The 20,829-nt window shown below is 37.4% G+C and overlaps 1 protein-coding gene across 3 annotated transcripts in view; it reads right to left on the bottom strand.

The window, feature by feature from the left end:
- LOC107226279 (A disintegrin and metalloproteinase with thrombospondin motifs 9) overlaps positions 1–20,829 on the bottom strand; it is a 178,227-nt gene that overhangs the window by 58,733 nt on the left and 98,665 nt on the right. For 2 of the 3 annotated variants that reach the window (XM_046733915.1, XM_046733914.1), the window contains one exon: positions 18,095–18,220. In XM_046733915.1, coding sequence (XP_046589871.1) covers positions 18,095–18,220 — 126 coding nt within the window. Of the gene's footprint in view, positions 1–18,094; positions 18,221–20,754; positions 20,819–20,829 lie in introns of those variants that run through there. The other variant, XM_046733916.1, reaches the window with a different exon arrangement.

Here is a 20,829-nt window from a genome sequence, read left to right as displayed (position 1 = left end):
TCATAAATCTTTCCTTGCATGATACAGTGGCAATTGAAACTTTATTAAAGAAATTTAGCGACAACTTAACGGTCAACCGGCACAGATCATTCACTTTGAATACAAATACGTGGATATAGTATATGTATATACTAATATTGTATACACGGGTCGTTTTACGGGCGCCGTAGCGAAGGCCGTTTTCCGTTCGCTATAGTGCGTAATGCGTTGGGTGTCCTTGATGGTGTAGGTGCTTATATTTTCATCCTCATGCTGTAATCAATGGGAGCAATTAATATCTAGAAAGGCTCAAGAGTCACTGGGCTCCGCCTCGGCATCCGTAAATCATGGCGTTATAAGAAGAGACAAATTTACTGTCACTATGCCAGGGTTGATCTAGACGGTGAACTCAACTCCAACGCTGATGCTGATGATGCCTTTGCGCCAGATAACGAGAGGAAATTATGAAACTTGGTAGATTGAGCGCCCGTCTGCGCATGCGCGAATTTTGCCGGATTTTCACGCAGGCTGGCCACCTCAGGCATCAGCTGCCAAACGCTGTTTACGCAGGTTACGTAGGCAGACTAAGCTTGGCAATTCTTCATTGTGAAGCGATCACAGCTACGAGGCATCGTAAAAACATAATTTGAATTTCCCACTTGATGCGGGAGGGTTTGACATCTCGTGCCCTGTTTCGATTAGGTTGGCTGCCCTGCCTTGCGGACGAAAATATTTCCACAGTACATCGAGCAACGAATACCGGGATAATTTCATGAAACTTGAAATTCAACTGCGCATGTGCGAGTTTTATTGGCTGTTCGTGTAGGCTGGCCACCCCGAGTTTCAGCTGTCAAATTGTTTCTGGCGGCGATGTATTTGATACGAATTTTCGAGGTTAGAATCTTAAATAATTGAGGTAGTGACTCGGAAAGGCTTGGGAAGCATTTGTTATTGGGTCGAAAAGTCGATTCTTCAAAGAACGGTCGGAATTTAATGCCTATGCTCTTTCCAAATTCAAACGTACACATTTTGCGTACGTTGGCCCGCCTGCATCGCAGACAAAAATATCGCTGCGGGAAGATTTCGCCGACCAATGAGATCGATTTATTTAGCGCATGCACAGTTGATTTTCAAGTTTCAAGAGATTGTCCCGGTAGAATGAAGGGAGCATATCACTCCAGAGGTGACGACGTAAGACGTAAGGGGTATGAAACGGCGTGAGACTCTTTAATTGCTGCGCCATCTTGGAAGTCCCAGTTGTGATGCTACCTGACGGCAACTGCTAGCGTTCCTAACCTATCAGATCACTGAAATAGTTGGACAAATGTTATAGAATTGGTGTAACTTCGGTACTTTGTCCACCAGGTAGCACCACGGGTGGAACTTCCAATATGGCGCTGAACCGAGTTCCCTTTACGTCCAACAATAAAGCCATCACGCCCGTACTCTTACCTTATGTTCCTTCCATTCTATTCCTAGCTCCATGCCGCGATACGCTCTAGCTGACCGATAGAGTTCAATTGTTTTACGCATGCGCAATCGATCACTCACGATCATTCTGCCGAGTTTCACCGTATCCTTTCGGTTTAACCTGGCGCAAGGAACTCGGGTCATGATGTCGTCACAATGTCGTTTACGCGGGTAAAACTCTGTCACAATTTCTTGTCATTACGTTGCAGCTTTTGAACTAGAGAAGAAAATTATTCGAAGCCGCTGAAAAGGGTCTGGAAAATTCAATTCTGAAGTGTCCAATATGATTGTCAGAAATTTATTATTTATTTGCGATGTGCGAGCTTGCAGAGTTAGCTATGTTGGCTATGTGGCGCCAGTGATAATTTCTACGCTAATTTTGGCTGGTGTGCAAATATGATGTGAATTACAATCATCGCCTACACTCTCCTATGACGGGCTTCGGATCTGTGTTTTGCATTCGAATAATGATCAAGGATTCCATTTATCAGTACGCGTGTGTACGGGTTTGCAAATTTTTGCTACACGTGGAGGAAGAAAGGGAGAGAGAGAGAGAGAGAGGAAGAGAGAAGGAGAGGGAGAGACGGAAAAATAATCTGGACATGAATAGCACATTACAAATAATAATTTTTAAATAGATACATATACACATCGGGTTTTTATAATTTGACGATTATCGTAAGGCGTTGTTACTCACTGCATTATTATTCATGTAAAATATCCCGTTAAGACCATTTTATGATCGTAAGACATTTTTATGTATTACTAATTCGATTGAAATCCTTTTTTTACATCATTCCGATAACTGATAAAACGAATTTATGCTGGGTTCAACGATTTTTGGGAACAACCATTAGGATGAGTAACTACTTCAGTTGATTTGAAACCAAAGTGTTTTTTTGTTCGCGTTATCAGTTCCTCGAATTTTCACTACATATGCAGCAGTGGAAGTTGGTCGCAGCAACACTTCTAAAAGCTCTGCTATTTCCGGTGCGTGAATAGCAATCCACTCGATTTCTGAGAAACGAATGACGTCTGCAATTCCTCGACGTAATCACTTTTGTTCGTTCTGATGGTTTTCAGCTTTTTTCATTTTTTTCTAATTGTCAAATTACTTTTGACTCTCGTTTTTGCACAATATCGTGCAATAACTATATTTCAATAGCCGCACGTTTTGAATTTTCGCTAACTCACAAGAATCCGACAACTTCACTGAAATTAATTTAAAAAGTCGAAAATGACAATTGCCCAGCTGTTGATTAATTCAATTTATTTGTAGTGCATCTAGTTTGTAAATTTAACGAAACAGTTTAGGGTTATTCAGCCCATTATCAGCGGTCAAAACACTAATGTCGACCTCTTCTTGTACATCGAGAGACATTTCTGGTATCTGTGCTGAAAAATCCTCAACTTTTTTAATTCGTTACCATAATCCATAAACATGTTCTCGGTACAAAGTGAAAATGAGTTACGCGGCTATACTCAAAAATCTAGTATATGTCACTATTCGGTTTGATTCTAATAACTCGTATTGTATCATCATTTAACGATTGCGATAACTTGACGTTGGTGCAAAAATAAATCTATGTTAAGATCTTGCATAATTTGTCTAAAAAAATTTAGTAACACGAATAAACAGCTTTAATTTTACAACAACAAAAGAAAGTACAGCATTGACAACCGTAATTACTAGTAATAAGTATCGACTTGTACCACATTTTTTCTTGTATTTCCAACAATATTTATACCTTTATTGTAACGATGCCCATTTTACTGGAACTAGAATTCTAGTAATCGGAACTCATAAATCTTTCTCATCAATATACGCATGACCAATCGTACAGGATATATTTGCGATACGCAATCATTGTCATAGCTGAGAAATCAATTGTCGAACAAATTATTCCACGGTCTGTTTCTTCGCACGTGTTTTTAGGTACGGATATATGTATACATATAGGGTATGGCTATACGTCCGTGATGTAGCTTAGAAGAATTACAACCAAGATTTTATCTGACGCTACTAGGAATTACGTAATACCTTAACGAAAGGTACATATTATGTACCCGGCAACGTACGCCACGTGTCTAATAAAGATGACGTCTCCTGCATGCTATAGGTGGTGTATATATACATGTATATGAGCAGCTATAAAGTGGGCGATATTCATATTTGCATGAGAAGGAACTACTCCTCCTTGCCACGGGGTTAACGCATCTCATGAACTCGCAACTACAAACTCTAAACGAGGTATACATACGCCCATATATTTACTGGAATAATGTATCGTATGTGTGATTTTACGGTCTTCTTCTCGCTTAGAATATGCCCTCCTAGGCAACCGTAAATATAAGGGTTAGTTTTTGCGTGAATATTTTTAAAACGGTAGAATTTTTCCCCGTTTTCTCATCACTTATAAAGTTACAACTCGATGCTCATGCGGGTTAGCCAAGCATTTGGTCGATCCTTGTTTTTGCACAAACGAACCTTGCCACGATTTTATGTTTCACATGTTCTATTTTCTCTTCAATCGCATCATTTTCTACACAGTGTAATACCGGTGGATAAAAGATAGAAGTAGAAATTTGTATTCCGATTGATTTACGTGATATTGCGGTAAATTTAATCATCAATCATTCTAGAATCATTGTACAACCTTAACTTTGATATCGGTACAGACTTTTAGAGCATTGCAACGAGTTCCAAGTTAAGAAAGTGAAGATTTCCGCCAGCACCGATAATTCATAGTTTCCCAAACTCCATCCGATCATAGAAGATTAGGAACCACGTTTAATATTAGTTGTCTTCTTTTATTTGCACATCAATCTCAACTCACATGTGCTCAACGTAAAAATAACATTATTCTGTATAATCGGATCAGTATGTAAATGCCATTAAAGCTTCTTTTAACCATTCTTTCCACAAACCGTAACCATAAACGTTTTCCTCTGTTCACAAGCTGGAGACTTGCCTGGGTAACCCTATAAGCGGAATCTAATGTTCACCCATAAATAACCCGACAGATACAGATACCCCTGGCGCCAATAACCTCGTTAATTGATACCGTACAGTGATATGTTTCCTATTGGCATATCGCGACTTACGTTCCTCGTTCAAAGTCACAAGCAAGACACAACAGGCAACAGAAGCTGCTCCCTGTCTGGTACACAATCTGTAATCTGTTTCGTCGGCATTCCATTCTCGCGTTGAAAATGGGAATGGCAATCCCGAGGTTCTCCTGACTCAACTTTTGACCAAAAGGAACAGAGCTAACGTACCAACGTTGCTCTGGAGTCTAGCTTCTTCTACCACCATTAGTGCAGCACAAAATCATAAAAACTCTGTGCCTCGGGAATAGTTTTTCGTTCAACGGCAAAGGTCGTGCATGTTCTGGTCAAAGGAGTTCTTCAATGGATCATGGAACATATCGGGTTGAGGGAGAAATGAATTGGGATCACTTCCACGTCCTGTTAGGGTATCCTTAACGAGGAAAATGAGGATGGATTATCACGGTTGGAGTATCGTTTGATATCCGAGTACGACAGGCGTGGGATGTTGAGAAAGGCGGAACATTAGCGGGATGGTAGTTTGTCATCGTTTGAACGAGGCAACCTAATCCTTGTGTTTACGAAATCCACTCAAGATTATAGAGGCCAGACACTAGAGACTAACGACTCTCTGCGGGTGTGTATAAATAGATGTTTCACACTTGAGTTAACTTTGTTTTCCACAGTGTCGCAATTAAATATACCATCCATGCTCGCCGGTGTGTCCCGAAGTGGAGGTCAACATTTTGAAGGGTTGATATTGCGAATGTGATATTCGAAAGTGTCATTGATTAGAATGACTACTAATCAGTGACACTTGGAAAAATCACGATTTCGAAGAATTCAACTTCCGTTATTTTGTGTTGGAATGTTTGAAATTTCGATATATTGGCCAATCACGATAACCGTCCAAGTTTTGACCCCCACTGATGTTTCCTTGTATAGAGTCATGGCCAATCGGTGCTGGATAGTAAATCGATGGTCTGTGATATTCCGTACCGGCTAGTTGGGAAATGTCCGAACAATTAGTTGCGCGGTTTACAATAAGAAAAGGTAACCGTTTCTTCGCGTGATTCATCTTTCGGGTTATTTGTTGTTTCAACTGGAGCTCATGTTTAGTTGAACTTGCGCCTATCCTTTGCTGAGTACAAGAGAAATGGTATTTACCAAAGAAAAAATGTACTGCACGAGGAAAGACTTACGAAAGCCATGCGGCTTGAGAACTTGTGGATAATTTAAATATTTATATTCGTCATTTCTTCCGTTTGTACATGCATGTGTAATCCGATTGAACCCAACGACTCTTTTCACCTTTCTTGTCGGTGGTATTTTCGGATATCCACTTCTGAGAACAATTCTTACAAATTGGGTGAAACTTCGTGATTTTTTACGGATATAGTCAGGTTTCACTGTGCAGCTGGAGACCGCTGTTACGGAAAGAAATTACCATTTCGCTTCAGGTTTTTCAAATACCAGAGACCGGTATGCCGGTGCTTGTTTCAAGATCTATGAGATACTTTACGCTCCTTCTCCTTTTGTTTTCTCGCTTCTTTGAGATCGCTGAAACGTTTGATCCTCTTTTCCATTTTCACTTTTTAAAACCATAAAATTTTCTTGCTTTTGACATGACCATCTAAAAAAACAAAATCTTGATCACGGGTTTCTAGATTCAAAACTGTTGACTGTGGTTTTCAATATTTAAAGGTTTGGAGAAGGGATTCGAAACTTTTACTTACTGGTTTAAAACATCTGAATCATTGTACTCGTTTTTAGAGCTAGAACTAAACCCCGTTTCATACGTTTCAAACTCGAGGAAAAAAATAGGTTGACTCCTATCGATAGATTCAAAAAATTTTTCTCGCGCTCATTCGTGTCTTTATCTGATCGAAGTTCAACATGTTAATCAAATTTCCTACTTTCATCACGAATCTCAATCACGTTCAAATCTATTAACATGAAACAGAAATAAGTTCGGTTTTAATGCTTATTGAAAAAAGAAGCACTCGATAAAATATGTGAAAGACATGTTGGTTTTATTTTTTGTAAATTTTTTTTAACCAGTTCGCTTTAAAATGAAAATATTGACTCAAAATGCCTTTATTTGAGTAAAGAAACACTTTTTGGACAATTTTGGACATATTTTAGGAATTGAGTTTTTTTTCTTCAAAATTTGCGTTTCTCTCGCGACGCGAGATTAATTCTACAAAACAGATAGCTGCAATCGATTTGTCAGAAAATTCGACCTCTGTTCAACATACTTGTCAATTATTTTAAATATGCAGTATATTTCGAAAAAATTGTAAAAAACGAAAACCAGAATTGTACACTCTATTGTACAAAAAAAAGAGAATGAGTTAAGACAGTAATTCCAGTTTGTTTTATAAAAAATCTTGAATTAGTTGTACTACAAAAATTCCTTCTTACTCACAAGTCGTAATTTTTGTTTCTTCTTTTTATTAACGCGGCACATTGTGTAGGACGCGGATCTATGTATACAACTATATTACCTACCGTACTGTTACAATACGAAGACACAAGTTTCTACTACATCATGTACCCATAATATACACGTGCAACGTACAATCATACGGTAGACTTTTTGTTTCACCCTCTTTCCTTTTACTTTCTTTTTCCTTCTCTCGTTTTTTACGATCGACTTATATGCTCAGAGTTTCATTCAACTCTATGCCCCGGGGCAGAATATTGCAAATTAGTGTATAGTGACCTTGGTGAGATTAGTCGACGGCGCGTGCGAACGACTACACATGTACGTTATTAATGTATGTCAAGTTGTGGCTTAAATTTAAGGCTACACACAAGCCAAGCCACGTGTATCAGCACCGGCAGCATGCGTAACTCTCGCGAACGTGTAATTTTCAAATGAAAAAATCACGTAATGTACGCAGTATAATTTTAACTATCGCGAATAATTAAAAACCTGTTCAAAATTTATTACACGAGTATCACCCACGAAAATATTCAGCCCACGATAAGATGATTTATGCCACATTGCAGAGAAGGAGTTAACGAGCTGTTTTATTATGGGGAAAAAAAAAAAAAAAAAAAAAAACCACCCCGCGTCGAACTTGCGAGATGAATAATTATGTTTCTTCCGTGCAGGAATTTTACGAATATGTGGTTTATTGGTTGATTTAAAAGGCGTGCGATGATTAAATAACTATGTATAACGTTTCAGCGTATAGGCACGTGTTACTGATGGAAGGAGCGTTAATTTGTGGGAACATTAATGCCTCCGCATTTCGTTGATGCAAACCGCAGAACCAAGTTTCCCGAATGAAATACATTGCACATACTTTCCAATAAATATAAACACCAAGTGGTTTCTGAGCACCGTTTTTTCCCTTTTAAAAATGATCGGCGATATTGCAAAACTCCGTTATCGTTCATTGACTTTCGGAACGTATAAAAATAGAAATAAGAAACAGAGATATAGTACGTGTATTGTAATCGAGGAGCTGTACAGAACGAGCCATTTGAGGCCAGTTTTTATTCATCGCAGTACGCATATTATACATATATATATATATATATACACATATTACAATGATAAATTGTAACATCTGTTTTAATTCATGCTCCAAATAATACGCATGTAATAAATAATGATTGTAGAACAGCTACGATCTGAATCTGTTGAAACTTTTGTTTCACCAACCGAAACAATACACCAGCATTGTTAAGCAGTGAATCAAAATATTATTATTCACTGTGTGTGTGTGTACATACAGTGTATAATTATACGTACGGTGATAACGGAAATCGGGTAGCTGTTATTCGAGATAATTGATTCTACACTGACCTAGGGTTCAAAAAACTAAGTAAAACTTTTCGGTCATGTTTGTTTTCGTTACGTTACGGTTTTCAAAAAAGCAGAAATATCGTCGGTATTCCCGTAATTGTTTGTACGACACATGCTGTAATATATCATGCGTATACAGGTGTGTAGATATAATTAATGACAAGCGGTGGAAATGATTGGGTGGAAATTTTATTGAAAGAAAATACAGGCGTGATGTAATAACACGCATTAAAATAATTTCGTCTCCGCATAACTGATGGGAATAATTGTTTGCTAATGTACCGGAGGAATTGATTTCAGTATCCCTGCGAATAGATTCTGCGATGCGTGTAATAAGGGGAAATTGATAATCGTTGCTGAATCAACGACGGCAACCGGTGTGATAGAAATTTTATCGAGCATCCGGAGAAGAAGTATTATCCTCTTTTTACAATAATTGACGGAGAGGTATTTTGCGTAAACGGTGACGCATGTTTTCCAGACACTATGTAATCAGAGGTTAACTAATCGCGCAATTGAGAATGAATGCAGAGCTGTACCGCCTGAAACGAAAGTGGGAGAAGGAGAAAAACCGCTTAAAAAATCTTCTATTCGCGCGAATGACGGTGAACGAGAATGAGACGACATTTGTTCTGTGTTATAGAAATCAGGACGATCAAATACGAATAACACAAACTGAGACGTGAGTAATTTGGGAAGAGGTTTTTTAATTAAAAGGTTCAAAATGCTCGAAACTCCGATAATCTGGATCCGATTCTAAGGTTTTTGGACTCGCTTTGCTGGCTGACCGAGTCCTAAGAGTTGTCAATCACATTCAAAATCATCAAGTGTTCACAGACTGTCTCTATGGTGAAAAAAATAAGCCCAAAAGCATTAGAACGTAATTAGAATCACCAGAGTTTCCTCATTTTGAACCTTCTCAATGTTTGATACTCATCTATAATTCAATGAATCTCAGAATCATGCATACCATGTGGTAAATAAAATTGCCGGAGATTTTGCGCAAGGGGATCTTGATTATCCGCAGAAGTGGGAGAGGCTGCCGATCATGCAGAGGCGTTGTTCTTGATCTTCTAACGTCCAAACGATCTGACCCAGTTTACGTGACGTCTGACACCGAGGCGAACGCGTTCGCCAATCCCATCCGTGATACTGACCCAAATTAATATCGCGCGTTTCGCACAGACTCGTGCTTTGAGGGATTGAACACGAACGGTACAACATATGCAGAACTTCGGGATGCACGAACCGATCCCCCAATTTCTTTAATTTACCGCTCGCCTTCGCACGCGCCTTACGGTAATTTACCGATTATTTCTCGAAATTCTCGGACATGTATCGAGATGAAAGCGGGCCGCTCAATCGGTATGCGAGTATAACACATACCACGCAACCTGATCCGCTGCGTGCCGAGGAAATTACTGCGGAAAAATTACGTCGAAGAATAAGAATAAGAAGGAAAAGCAGGAGAAGAATAAGTCGTTTTATTACAAATCGCTGAGATGTTACGTGGAATCCGCAACGGGAATTCTCATTCACTGTCCTTCTTTTTCCGGCTCTTATCTTCGGTCATTGCTTCACTGCCAAATATCATTTGGAATTCAATTTTTTCAATGCGGTTTTTAACAACATTGCGTGAGATTGAATCACGGTCGAACAAAGATCAGTCGTTATTCAACTTTGCACCGTTTACGTACCTTTGAATATTCAATAACAGTTCAAGAGTTTTGACTTCTGATTGAAATTATTTCGCGCATTTCACTATTTTCGTACTTCTTTTCAGCCTTTTTTTTTCCTCAAATACTGGATCGGTAATCCTCGTTCAGGATCAATTCGCGCACTTTGAAGTAAGTTAATTTTTACTTGACTGTGCATATGGCAGTTGGAAATTGTTGTTATCAACGGTCGTAGTGAACGGCGATATAATTCATTCGTCAAAAACAAAAGCATTAAACCTGATTCAATCGACCTTAAATGAACCAGCGTTGTACACACGACTGTTTAATACGTTGTGCACAAACTGCAGGCTGAATTCGATCGTTTCGTAGAATTACAACGGCTAAAGTGATATCATCGTCTCATTAAATCAGGATTCTTCTGTGAACTCTGTACGCGTTCCAGCAGTACGTTCGGTATAATTATTATCCGACCTTCCCGCTAAATTATCTGGCTACTATCCAGAAATCCCTCGCAGTACAAAACATTCTGTGGGTTTAATTAAAATCCACCAGTCCAAATAAAATACACAAATACACTGACTGCGGAATGGAAATATGGTAATGTTTATACAATCGTTCGCTAAAACCGTTCGTAAATGACCGACAATGCAGTTTGTTGTGAATATCGTTTAATGCACCCCGTTATTATTCATCTCGGAACATTTTTACTGAGATTTAAAATCGTCGGGTTAAATCGTTTCGAGAAAAGCAAGAAAGTACGACGAGTAAACGAAAACAAACGGATGTCAAGCTTTGGTCAGTAAGCTTTGACTCGTCAACTGATATATGAACGTCGCGTGCGGATCAACATTGTTCTCGAAACGTATTAAAACACCATTAAACATCGTTGAATCGTACCTACAAGACAGTAAAATTTTAAACATAATAACACAATGATGCCTCAATTGCAAACGCTGATTAACAATGCCAAGCTTTCTTTGTCTCCCTGAATTTAATTCGTGTATTTACGTCGCATCTTTGTTCGAAGTTCGTTTATATACTTTGAAAGAGATGGTCATCACGAGTGTTGGATTTTTGTTTTTTTTGTGGCGAAAGTTAAGATCAGGCTGACAAATTTTTTTCATTGTTAGCACAATGCGTCCTGCAGTTAACTTGAAATACTTTGAACAAATATCCCTGTTCTTAATTTCGAAATCAAAGAAGCTGTAGACAATTTGTTACTTCTTATTTCAAACATTCCATCGAATGATGTCAAGTATCGCAGAGTATGGCTTATCCTAAACTTAATCTGTTTCAGTGTTCTTGTTTTTGTGAAAGAAATGAAACAACGAATGCAAGAAAAAAGGGTAGGCATGGAATTTTTTCAATTCCTCGGGACTTTCGTTGCGCGTTTATCAGGTTCCATATTATATATACTCTGAATTCTGGACCTTGAAACAAAACTATTTTTGGAACGCTTGTAGAGCCAAGGCAGTGAACTTGGTGTTGATTTTTTTAAGTCTCTTCAACACCTCGCGTATAACACGAATACATGCACGGATATTATCCACGGTGTATGAACATGCAAATGTGTGCGTGGAATTACGGGAAATAACTTGATGTATTGTTTGTTCAAAGAACTTTAAGCCGTATAGACGTTAATACCCCGAAACGTATTTTCGTATAACATATTCTGCAGGATGTTTTTTTAATTTGGTTTTTAACCCGTAATTCACGAATTTCCACGACTGATTATTTTCGTTAAGAATTTACGAAATCGCAAGATTTCTCTAGATTAAAATTGTACAGTAATGTAATGACTACAATAATTTGGACTAAAAATATTTACATCAATTTTTAAAAACAGCGTCGAAGTTGAATCAGCTAATTTCAGGAAATACATGGAACTGCTAAATATGCATTCAAAAAGTCGATTAAAATATATAAAAGTTCATTCAATTTCGAGTCCATTACTCAAATAGCTCGTGACATGAATCGATCAAGCACAGAATGGTTGCAATTTGAGGAAAAATGCTCATTTGCCAATATTTTCAAATATCCATGATATGATTTTCCCTGCAATTGTTTAACAGTGAAAAAATAATATTGAAAATTGATATGATTAACTTTTGCACTATCATAAATTCTATTTGAAAATTGTGATGATTTTTGCTCAATATTTTAAGCAGTCGTCTTTTGCATAATATCGTAGATCGTATACATAAAAATACAAACAAACACTCAAGTGATCGAAGAGTTTAACGGTGTTTGCGGATCTATCGTGTACCGCTGAAGTGCCGCTTCACGCTTCTAATTAGGCCGATTGTTTATGCGGTAATTAAATTTCATTCATTGCTTGTCAGGAGTGAATTTATACACCGCTTCATGCATGCGTTGTACGCTGGTTTAAAAGCTGCTCGCTATCTTGAGAACGTTATTTATTATCCAAAAACATAAACTCGGAATTACCGATCGTTAAACTCTCGGCATAATCTCAGGGTGCAACGAAAATATGCCGCAAGATTTGGACAGAGTTAAAAAAAAGAGAAAAAAAAAACTTCGGGCCAGTAATATTATGGGGATAAAAAGATGTAAGACGATAGAAACGCCGATGTTATCAAATTTATAGTAACTTATAGTTTATAAATTCACATTATCGATTTGTGTTTTGTGTAATGGTGACAAAAAGGAATAAATAAAAAAATAAAAATGCGAAAAATCAAACCGTTAAAAGGTGAACCATGCGAATCTCCCAATTTTTGAACATTCAATAATTCGATTAACACAATTTTCAGTCAGAGAAAAATATTCATGATTAAAGTATCTAAACGACGCGCATCTTGACCGCAATTCATGTATTATTGTATAGTGACTGATCGAAGATATCGGTGTTTGTATATAATCAGAAATTTGGCCAATCGCCTTATTCCGTTTTTCTATGTCTCGCCGAATAAATAATATCACATGGCTGAGGATAAGTTAAACGACTGCGTCATGTATCGTCGTCAGTTGTTCGGTCGTCGTTCGTCGGACTAATTGCAAGCCTCTGATTTCTCTGGATTCTGGCCAAAGTGGTTCGCCGATTTGAAACGGGACGCAGCCTTGTATCGATTTACGGTAAGGTGAAACAAACGGGCAGTCAGTCGGACGGTTGGTTAAATTTATTGTGGATATTTTTCTTTTTTTTTTTTATCAATTTTAACTATGCGTACATGTATTTTTAGCATCCAGCTATTTACGACCTTCTTCGTTTCGACCAACAGCCGAACGTCCAATTGGCACGTTTTAAAAACACGTTTGACTCGCGTTGGGCAATTGGCATAAGTTTCTTTCGTTACGTGAGCATACCTCGGGAAAATCGTAAGATTATCGCATCGATTTGAGAAATTCTCAAATGGAGAATCGTTCGGCCGACGATCTGTGTAAAGATGAATGGGTCGTACCGACTGAATCAAAAGATAGGAAACTAGAAAAAACCGTTTGAAAAATCACTGTCAGCGTTATTTGTCCCGATGATGGTGCACTTGAACGAAACAACACCCTTTGTACACTTGGGGACAATGAATCTGAGACCGCTTATTTTTTACACTAGACGGTTATGTTGGCAACACAGAGAAATCTACAGCGCCACGGTCGGCCGAGCGCGAAACAAACTCGATCTCAATAAACGTAACGTAACCCATGACCGTCGAATCTAGCCTTAAAATACCGCGGAGATAATGACTTGTCGGATTGACACGTCAAATATAAGGTTAGATTTGACGGTCATGGGTTATGTTACGTTTATTGAGATTGAGTTTGTTTCGCGCTCGGCCGTCTACGGCGTTGTAGGTTTCTTTGTGTTGCCAACATAACTGCAATGTCTAGTGTAAAAAATTAGCCGTCTCAGATTCATTCTCCCTAAGTGTACCATCCGATGGTAACGATTGTAAGCAAATTCGTATAACACAAGATAAAATATCAACAATTTGGGAAAAGATTTCATGATCAAAACGTTCAAAATGACTAAACTCTAGCGTTTTAGATCCGATTTATAACTTTTTGGGCTTGTACCAAGTGTTCTTCCCTGAAAGGGACCTGCTCTACAATAAATTGCAACTCATCTGGTTTATCAGCGTCGCCAACTTCGTAAAAATGTTACCAGCATGGTAGACAAACTGACCGATGGATAGTGGATCGCGGCAGCGCCGTGACCGGGAAGTTCTTTGTACGTAAGAGGTTATGATTGACTGTCACTTGTCAACCAGTCGATTCTAGGGAATTTCTTCTTGTCAGCGAAGTTTTGCTTCAGGCTGCGAGCACGGATGTCAGCCAATGAAAATTCAGCAAGTTGAATCGCGCGCGCTACGAGTAAGTACTTTCATGAAGAACTCTCGGTGTAATAAGAGAGACTGAAAATTTGATTCATCGGATTTTTAATTACCATGCGGTATCACAAATTAATTCCTCTTAAAAGTCTTCGTCTCGCGAATAAACATGTCAGCAATTTATAACGATTCAAAATACCGCAACGGCCAAAATATCATACAATGAGATCGATAGTAACTTTTCTATGATAAAAAGGTTAGGGTGCCCAGATTTTCGAATTCGATAAAGCTGTGACATGTAACCAAGAGATGATGAAATGTCCATACAAGTGTTTATTGATGCAAATAATTCAGTTCATCAAACTATGTTTCATAATTTGATCATTATGAACGAACAAACAGGGACGAACTCATTTTGCATGGCGGTTTCGAGGCACCCAAAAATACGATTATACGAGTCCGCAGACGACGATCTACCTCAAACAAGCTTAATTTTGTCTTTACTTCTTCATTTTCATCATAATTCGACTTAAAAAGTCATATTTGATATCAGAAGCATATTCTGATTACTGTTTCCTTGTCGCCATATCGTTTAGCCACTCCAACGATGTCGAAACGCAATATAATTTGCAAGAAATCGTGTCGTTTGAGCACAATTTCCTGACATATGATCCATGCAAAGTGCAGTTAGGGTATCGAATAGGCGCCTTAAGCATGAATCTCACTGTCAGAGAGAACTGCCATCCTCCAAGAAATATTCCGTAACGTGTAGCGCACGAGGATGCATTTGCATGTGGATAGCGAGGCAGCTCATTGTATGCTAACTATTCTCCGTCTCTCCTCGCATCTTCGAGTCTCGTCCTCTCCGTCCATCTTACTCCTTACTCTCTTCGCAGTGTCCTCATCTCTCCTCCACCATCCGCCATCCGTGTGATTATCAGCATATTACTTTCGGCGGTCACATTGTGTCCCCATGAAATCCGTTGCACCGTTCCGTTGGATTAGCATCCTCGAGTAGCAGCCCACAAAGAACGTTAACCCGAATCTTGATCGTAGATTATTTGACAGTGATCTCTATTATAGCTATTCGATTTTCTTCGGTGCAAACACGACGCTATATTCGGTCAAGTTAATTTTCATAAGCTTCCTTCACCTTCATAATTTCCAAGAGTTCATAAATTTTACCATATTATCGTAGTGTCGTACGTTCAGCCATAAGAATGTCTGAATCAAAAACGCACCGAGACCAAAAATGTGGCCAAAATTATTTACGACCTTGAAGGAAGCCTTCGTAACCGTTTGGAACATCTTGTTTCGGACTAAACAAACTACGAACTAAGGTTGAGGCGTTAAAAAACTATGTAGATTAGTCAGTGTAACATAAATTTTGCTCTCACTATTGATTTGCTGGTTATCAAAATTTTCATCGAACCTTTGCAGTATTTTAAACCAGCTTTATTTAAGAATACAGATATTAGTCATCGATTGTTTGCGACATTCGTTTAAGGAGAAAGCGTCAGCGTTCGGAGAAGTTCCTAACTTCCGGTCTTTCTTCGATCCAGACAATATGTCATTTGGCACGTATAACCTAAGAGTATCTATTTCCGGTCCTCTCAGCTGCCGCATAATGCGAATGAAAATTCGGCGCTGTCGTTCGTTACTCGATAATTACTATTTGTGTTGTTATTTACACTAAATTAGGCGTTTAACGCGCAAGGTCGAATTTTTTGTTTATAGTTTTTAACATCGCGCATCATCAGCTGTGATGAAAGAAATATATTCGGGTTAAAAACATACAAAATGATTGACGTTTGGGTTCTTGCTAACAGTTTTGTCAGCCATCGAATATTTTTTTGTAAGTAGCTCTTTCGTTTCAACGGATTGCGACTGGCTCATGTCAATTACGCAATTCTGTCACCAGGTCAAGTATTCGAGCATCGTCCGTGGTCTCCAACATCTGTTGCCAATGATCAGATTTCGATTGCATTGATCAGTCGAAATAGGTATTTTGTTTTTTCTTTATAAAAGCTTTATCAGCATGGGAAATTTTCCGAATCTCAGCATTAAATCTACATCTCACATGAATATTGAATAATATGAGCCAGAACACGGAGTATAACTGTCAAGTACTTTGTCTATCAATCAACGTTCGAGTAACAGTGTAACGACTTTGTGTAAAACAGGGGATTCGATTATTTATCTGTCAATTAAATTTGTTTATACTGTTCAACAATGAGTAGAAATTTAAAAGACTCGAAAAGTTTCATTGGATATTGTCGGAGTGAAGATAATTCGTTTGAAAATTTTTGCGATACAATATTTTCAATTCAAGTATTCAAGACGGTTTGACAAGAAAAAAAAAAACGAAAAAACACGACGTGGTTTTTTAAATCCGAACAAACGTTGAGAAGATAAGCAAAAAATTCCAATTTGCAGTGCCTGCCGCAGATCCTGGTGATGAATTTTTATTTATTCAGACCACAAAAATATTGCTTATGGGACCACCAGGTACTGTGTGATCAAAGATCTACAAACGGCGGATTATTGGAGTGTTTATTTATTCAACAGATCTATTTATAATAATGATCATTAAAGTCTTTGTTGATAGATCAACACTCGAAGACGTTGTACAAAGAGGCACTTTGTGCCGGTTTATACGTCAGTCGAATACAGCCTTCGCAAATGACCTTACATACATACTCGTGATTTTAATCTGCGGGCGCAGGTCAGATTGAATTTGAACACAGCAGGGATCGAAAGTCAAAAGAAACGGATATCCGTCGATCATCCATGTCAAGCGCAGGAATGAGAAAATAACTCGGTTTCTAATTTTATTTAAAATCATGCATTCGGGAAATTCGAAATCGCGAAATGCAACGAGTAACGTATAACAATGAGCGCAATTATTACGCAATCCGTTACAAAGTTATCGATATCATCTAACGCGTTATTCCTCAATTCTTGGCATTGCGGTATATTGTGTGGAAAGAAAATTTCAAACGATACATAACGAGTGACATGGTTCCAATTTAATTTTTTTTTTTTTCTTCATTTCACAGTGTACTTTATATACGTACGTTTGTATCGATCGTGAAAAGGATCAGTGAAATAAGAGTGTACCTAGCGAAAAACGTATTGCGTATGTTGAATACAATTTTATTTATATTCTAGTTATGAAAAGAAACGGGTAACATTTGCTTTCATACCGTTTTCATTAGCTTGAGTTCTAAAACAGTTCTTACGTCAGTTCCGGACGAATAAAACGACGTTAAGCCGAAACCCTGTCTCTGAACGTATAAATATAGAGTGCTAGGGAATAAACGTTTGAAGTAAAAGATCGGCCTGAAGCCTTAGCGATACACGATAATATCCGCAAACGCTGCATGTCGTAAATATAACGTATATATAATGCGAGTTTATCACATATTGCAAAGGCAATTGATCTTTCTGTAAGTGGTTATTTTCTAAAAGAATGATGCTGCGGTAAAAGGTTGGAAATGAAGGGAAGTTTGTGTTTTGGAAAAATCTTATCGGTCATTGGCAACACTGTAACAAGAAAGCACAGCCTTGAGTTTCATTAAAAATCGCTCTAATTACACGAGGTAACATTCAAATGTACCACAAAACTCTTAAAGTATTTCCGTCTTCGTGTTACAAGATGGCGTCCATTCACCCGACTATTTAAAAAATGTTTGAATTTTGAAGAAATTCGACAAATGCACTTGGAATTGGAATGCGACTTTTTTGTTTCCGATTATAGTTTCTTATTGTTTGTGGCTGGATGTGGTAACAGAGAAAATGTTGTTACTCACCATTCCGTGACACAAGCTGACGGAAACAATCGATTTTGGATCGCCCTGTACGGTACCACTGTAAAAACATCCGATTTGGTGTCCAAGCTGTTCTCGTCTCGTTGTGTTTTCACCCACGTGCGTTACCTGAAATAGAGAAGATTGTTTAAGATTAATCCATTTCCCGGATGTATTGCCTGCTTATAATGTGTTGGATGTTCATGTTCTTAGGTTTTCACTGGTCAACAAAGTCGAACAATTACATTACAACATGTTATATCTGGGTGAAAATAATTGGTTACATACATTTTATCCAAAATGAAAATAAAAATAAGGAAAATCGTAATGAATGTGAATAACTTATTAAACCTATAAAAAGTCGAACACCGTGAAGTTTAATTTCGATGAGTATTCGGGAAACAATTATTATTGGCTGGTTCCATTTCAAACCGCCCAACAAGGTCGGGACGAAAAATTCAAACGACTTGTAAATAATTTATATGATTCTTTGGGTAATTTAAGGGGACCCATATTTCGCCATTTTGCTGTAAAAAAATTTCAACTCTCCGTACGGCTATTACCATTTTTTGTCGAAAACTCGTTTTTACATATACTATGTAGTTATAGTGAATTCATGTTTATTCTAATATTGAACTATTTTGGGATTAATATAGTCTTATTTTTGAATGGATTTTTCATACTTTTCCTACCCACTTATTTCGTCGTATACATGTATTAAACAGAAAGAAAGAATGTAGCGACATAAAGAAATCGATTTACAGTAAAAAATATAAGGTACCTGAAAATATCGAAAATTCGTGATATTGAAAAATTCATAACTCTTTTTGCAGAACTAATTCGCTAACAAAACTTGTGCGAAGAGTTAGTACTTTTAAAGAACTATTCGAGAAAAAATTGGTGAGAGAAAAAAAAATATGCAATTCCCGAATATTGGGGTTGAATTTTTTCGGATTATTTTGCATTACGTTGAATAACTCCGGCGATTTTGTGTCGATCTTCCTAAACTTGGAATTTTCTGAAAGAAGATAAAAAAATACGCACATTTTGAAAAATAAATCACACAAATCCATTAATTCGTTCAAAAGTTATAGCACTTTTAAAGAAAACAGTAAATTTACGGAATCTGTAAAAACGAGTTTTTGACAAAAAATGGTAATAGCCGTGTAGAGATGAGATTTTTTCAGAGCAAAATGACCAAATATGGGTCCCCTTAAATTAACCAAAGAATCATAAATTCGTTTGAATTTTTCATCCCGACCTTGCTGGGCGGTTTGAAATGGAACCAGCCTATTATTATTATATTTTTTTTTATCTTTGAGTCAACGATTTCTCAACGACAATGAATAATTTTTTGTGAAGATTAAATCGTTGAGCATAGACTTCGGCTTTGAAAGTCAATCCATAGCTATGATGGCGTAAATGTTGAATATTTGCAACGCTGCAGTTTAATCCAGTGCGATTAAATGCATACGTGAATGCCATCTGGGCGTCTTACGTACTCCACTTAATGCCGCACTATCGCAATTGAAAGTGTTTCCATTCAGATATCTCAATGTGCATAAACGCGCTGTAATATCTCGTCCTTACGCGTCAATTACATTTTTTGCCACAGGCAATTGCCTGCATTAGGTGTATATGCAGCTTATACACTTGATAAAATTTATGTAACGTTAACTTCATCGTACAAAAACCACAAGTTTATTCTGCATGAAAAAGGTTTATGATATTACTTCAACGGTCAAAATAAAAAGACAGCACATGACCGTTTTTTTTTTTTTTTTATCTTTGTTTCTTTTTTTTTTTAATATTCATATCGACGCCTCCGACTAAACTACTAAAAGTAGCACGATTCAGATTTCTTAGGAAAATTAGCATATGTGGTTTTCACCGCGAAAACTAACACGTTTTGAGACAGATTAGTAAGAGTGTATGTATACTATTGTTGGGTACGAAAATCCATAAAGATAGATTTACAATCAGTCAACTGTAATTCAATACAATAGTTGTTAAGCTCTTGTAGAAAGATTATGCATAGTTTAGGTAAGAACTATTTGATATAAATATAATATGACCAATTGATATTTGTATTGATAAAAAATCTGGAACAAATTTAAAACATCTGTAAAGAAACTCTAAAAAAAATCATTAATTTTTCTAAGATCTACATCGACGACACAATTTCGAGGATAATTGTATGCTTATTTTGACGCAAAAAAAACGTACTTCTGCATACGCAAATTGATCTTCATTTCGACTAGCGCACACCGCGTAAATCTTCAAAAAATCCTTATTGCACTAATCGAGAGATGATAGTTTTCTTAAGAAATCTGAAAAATGCTACTTTTCGTAAGAGGCGTCGCAATATAGAAACTAGAGAGAATCCACTAATCTGACAAATTCCTAAATGCAACGGGACTCAATGCATGCTAAAGTAATTCACGTGTAGACTCAAAACCGATGTTAATGTTTCGTTGAAATAAATGAAAGGTCCACAAGCAGGTTCTCGAGAATATATTACGTATAATTACGCGCTGTTTGAGTTTCTATTTATCAGTGTTTATTTCCTTTTTTATCACAAGGAAATCGGAATTTTTTTTTTTTTTTTTGTGGAGAATGTGAGTATCAGGTAACAAACTTCGTAATATTAACAATGAGTATACCGAAAGTTAAAGCGTGAAGACTTGAATAAGTATTTTTGTCTCGTGGGAATTTCGCGACATTCTATCATCGTCGAA

This window comes from Neodiprion lecontei, chromosome 3, assembly GCF_021901455.1.
Source record: "Neodiprion lecontei isolate iyNeoLeco1 chromosome 3, iyNeoLeco1.1, whole genome shotgun sequence".
Lineage (NCBI taxonomy): Eukaryota > Metazoa > Arthropoda > Insecta > Hymenoptera > Diprionidae > Neodiprion > Neodiprion lecontei.
This window is presented reverse-complemented; position numbering and strand designations above follow the sequence as displayed.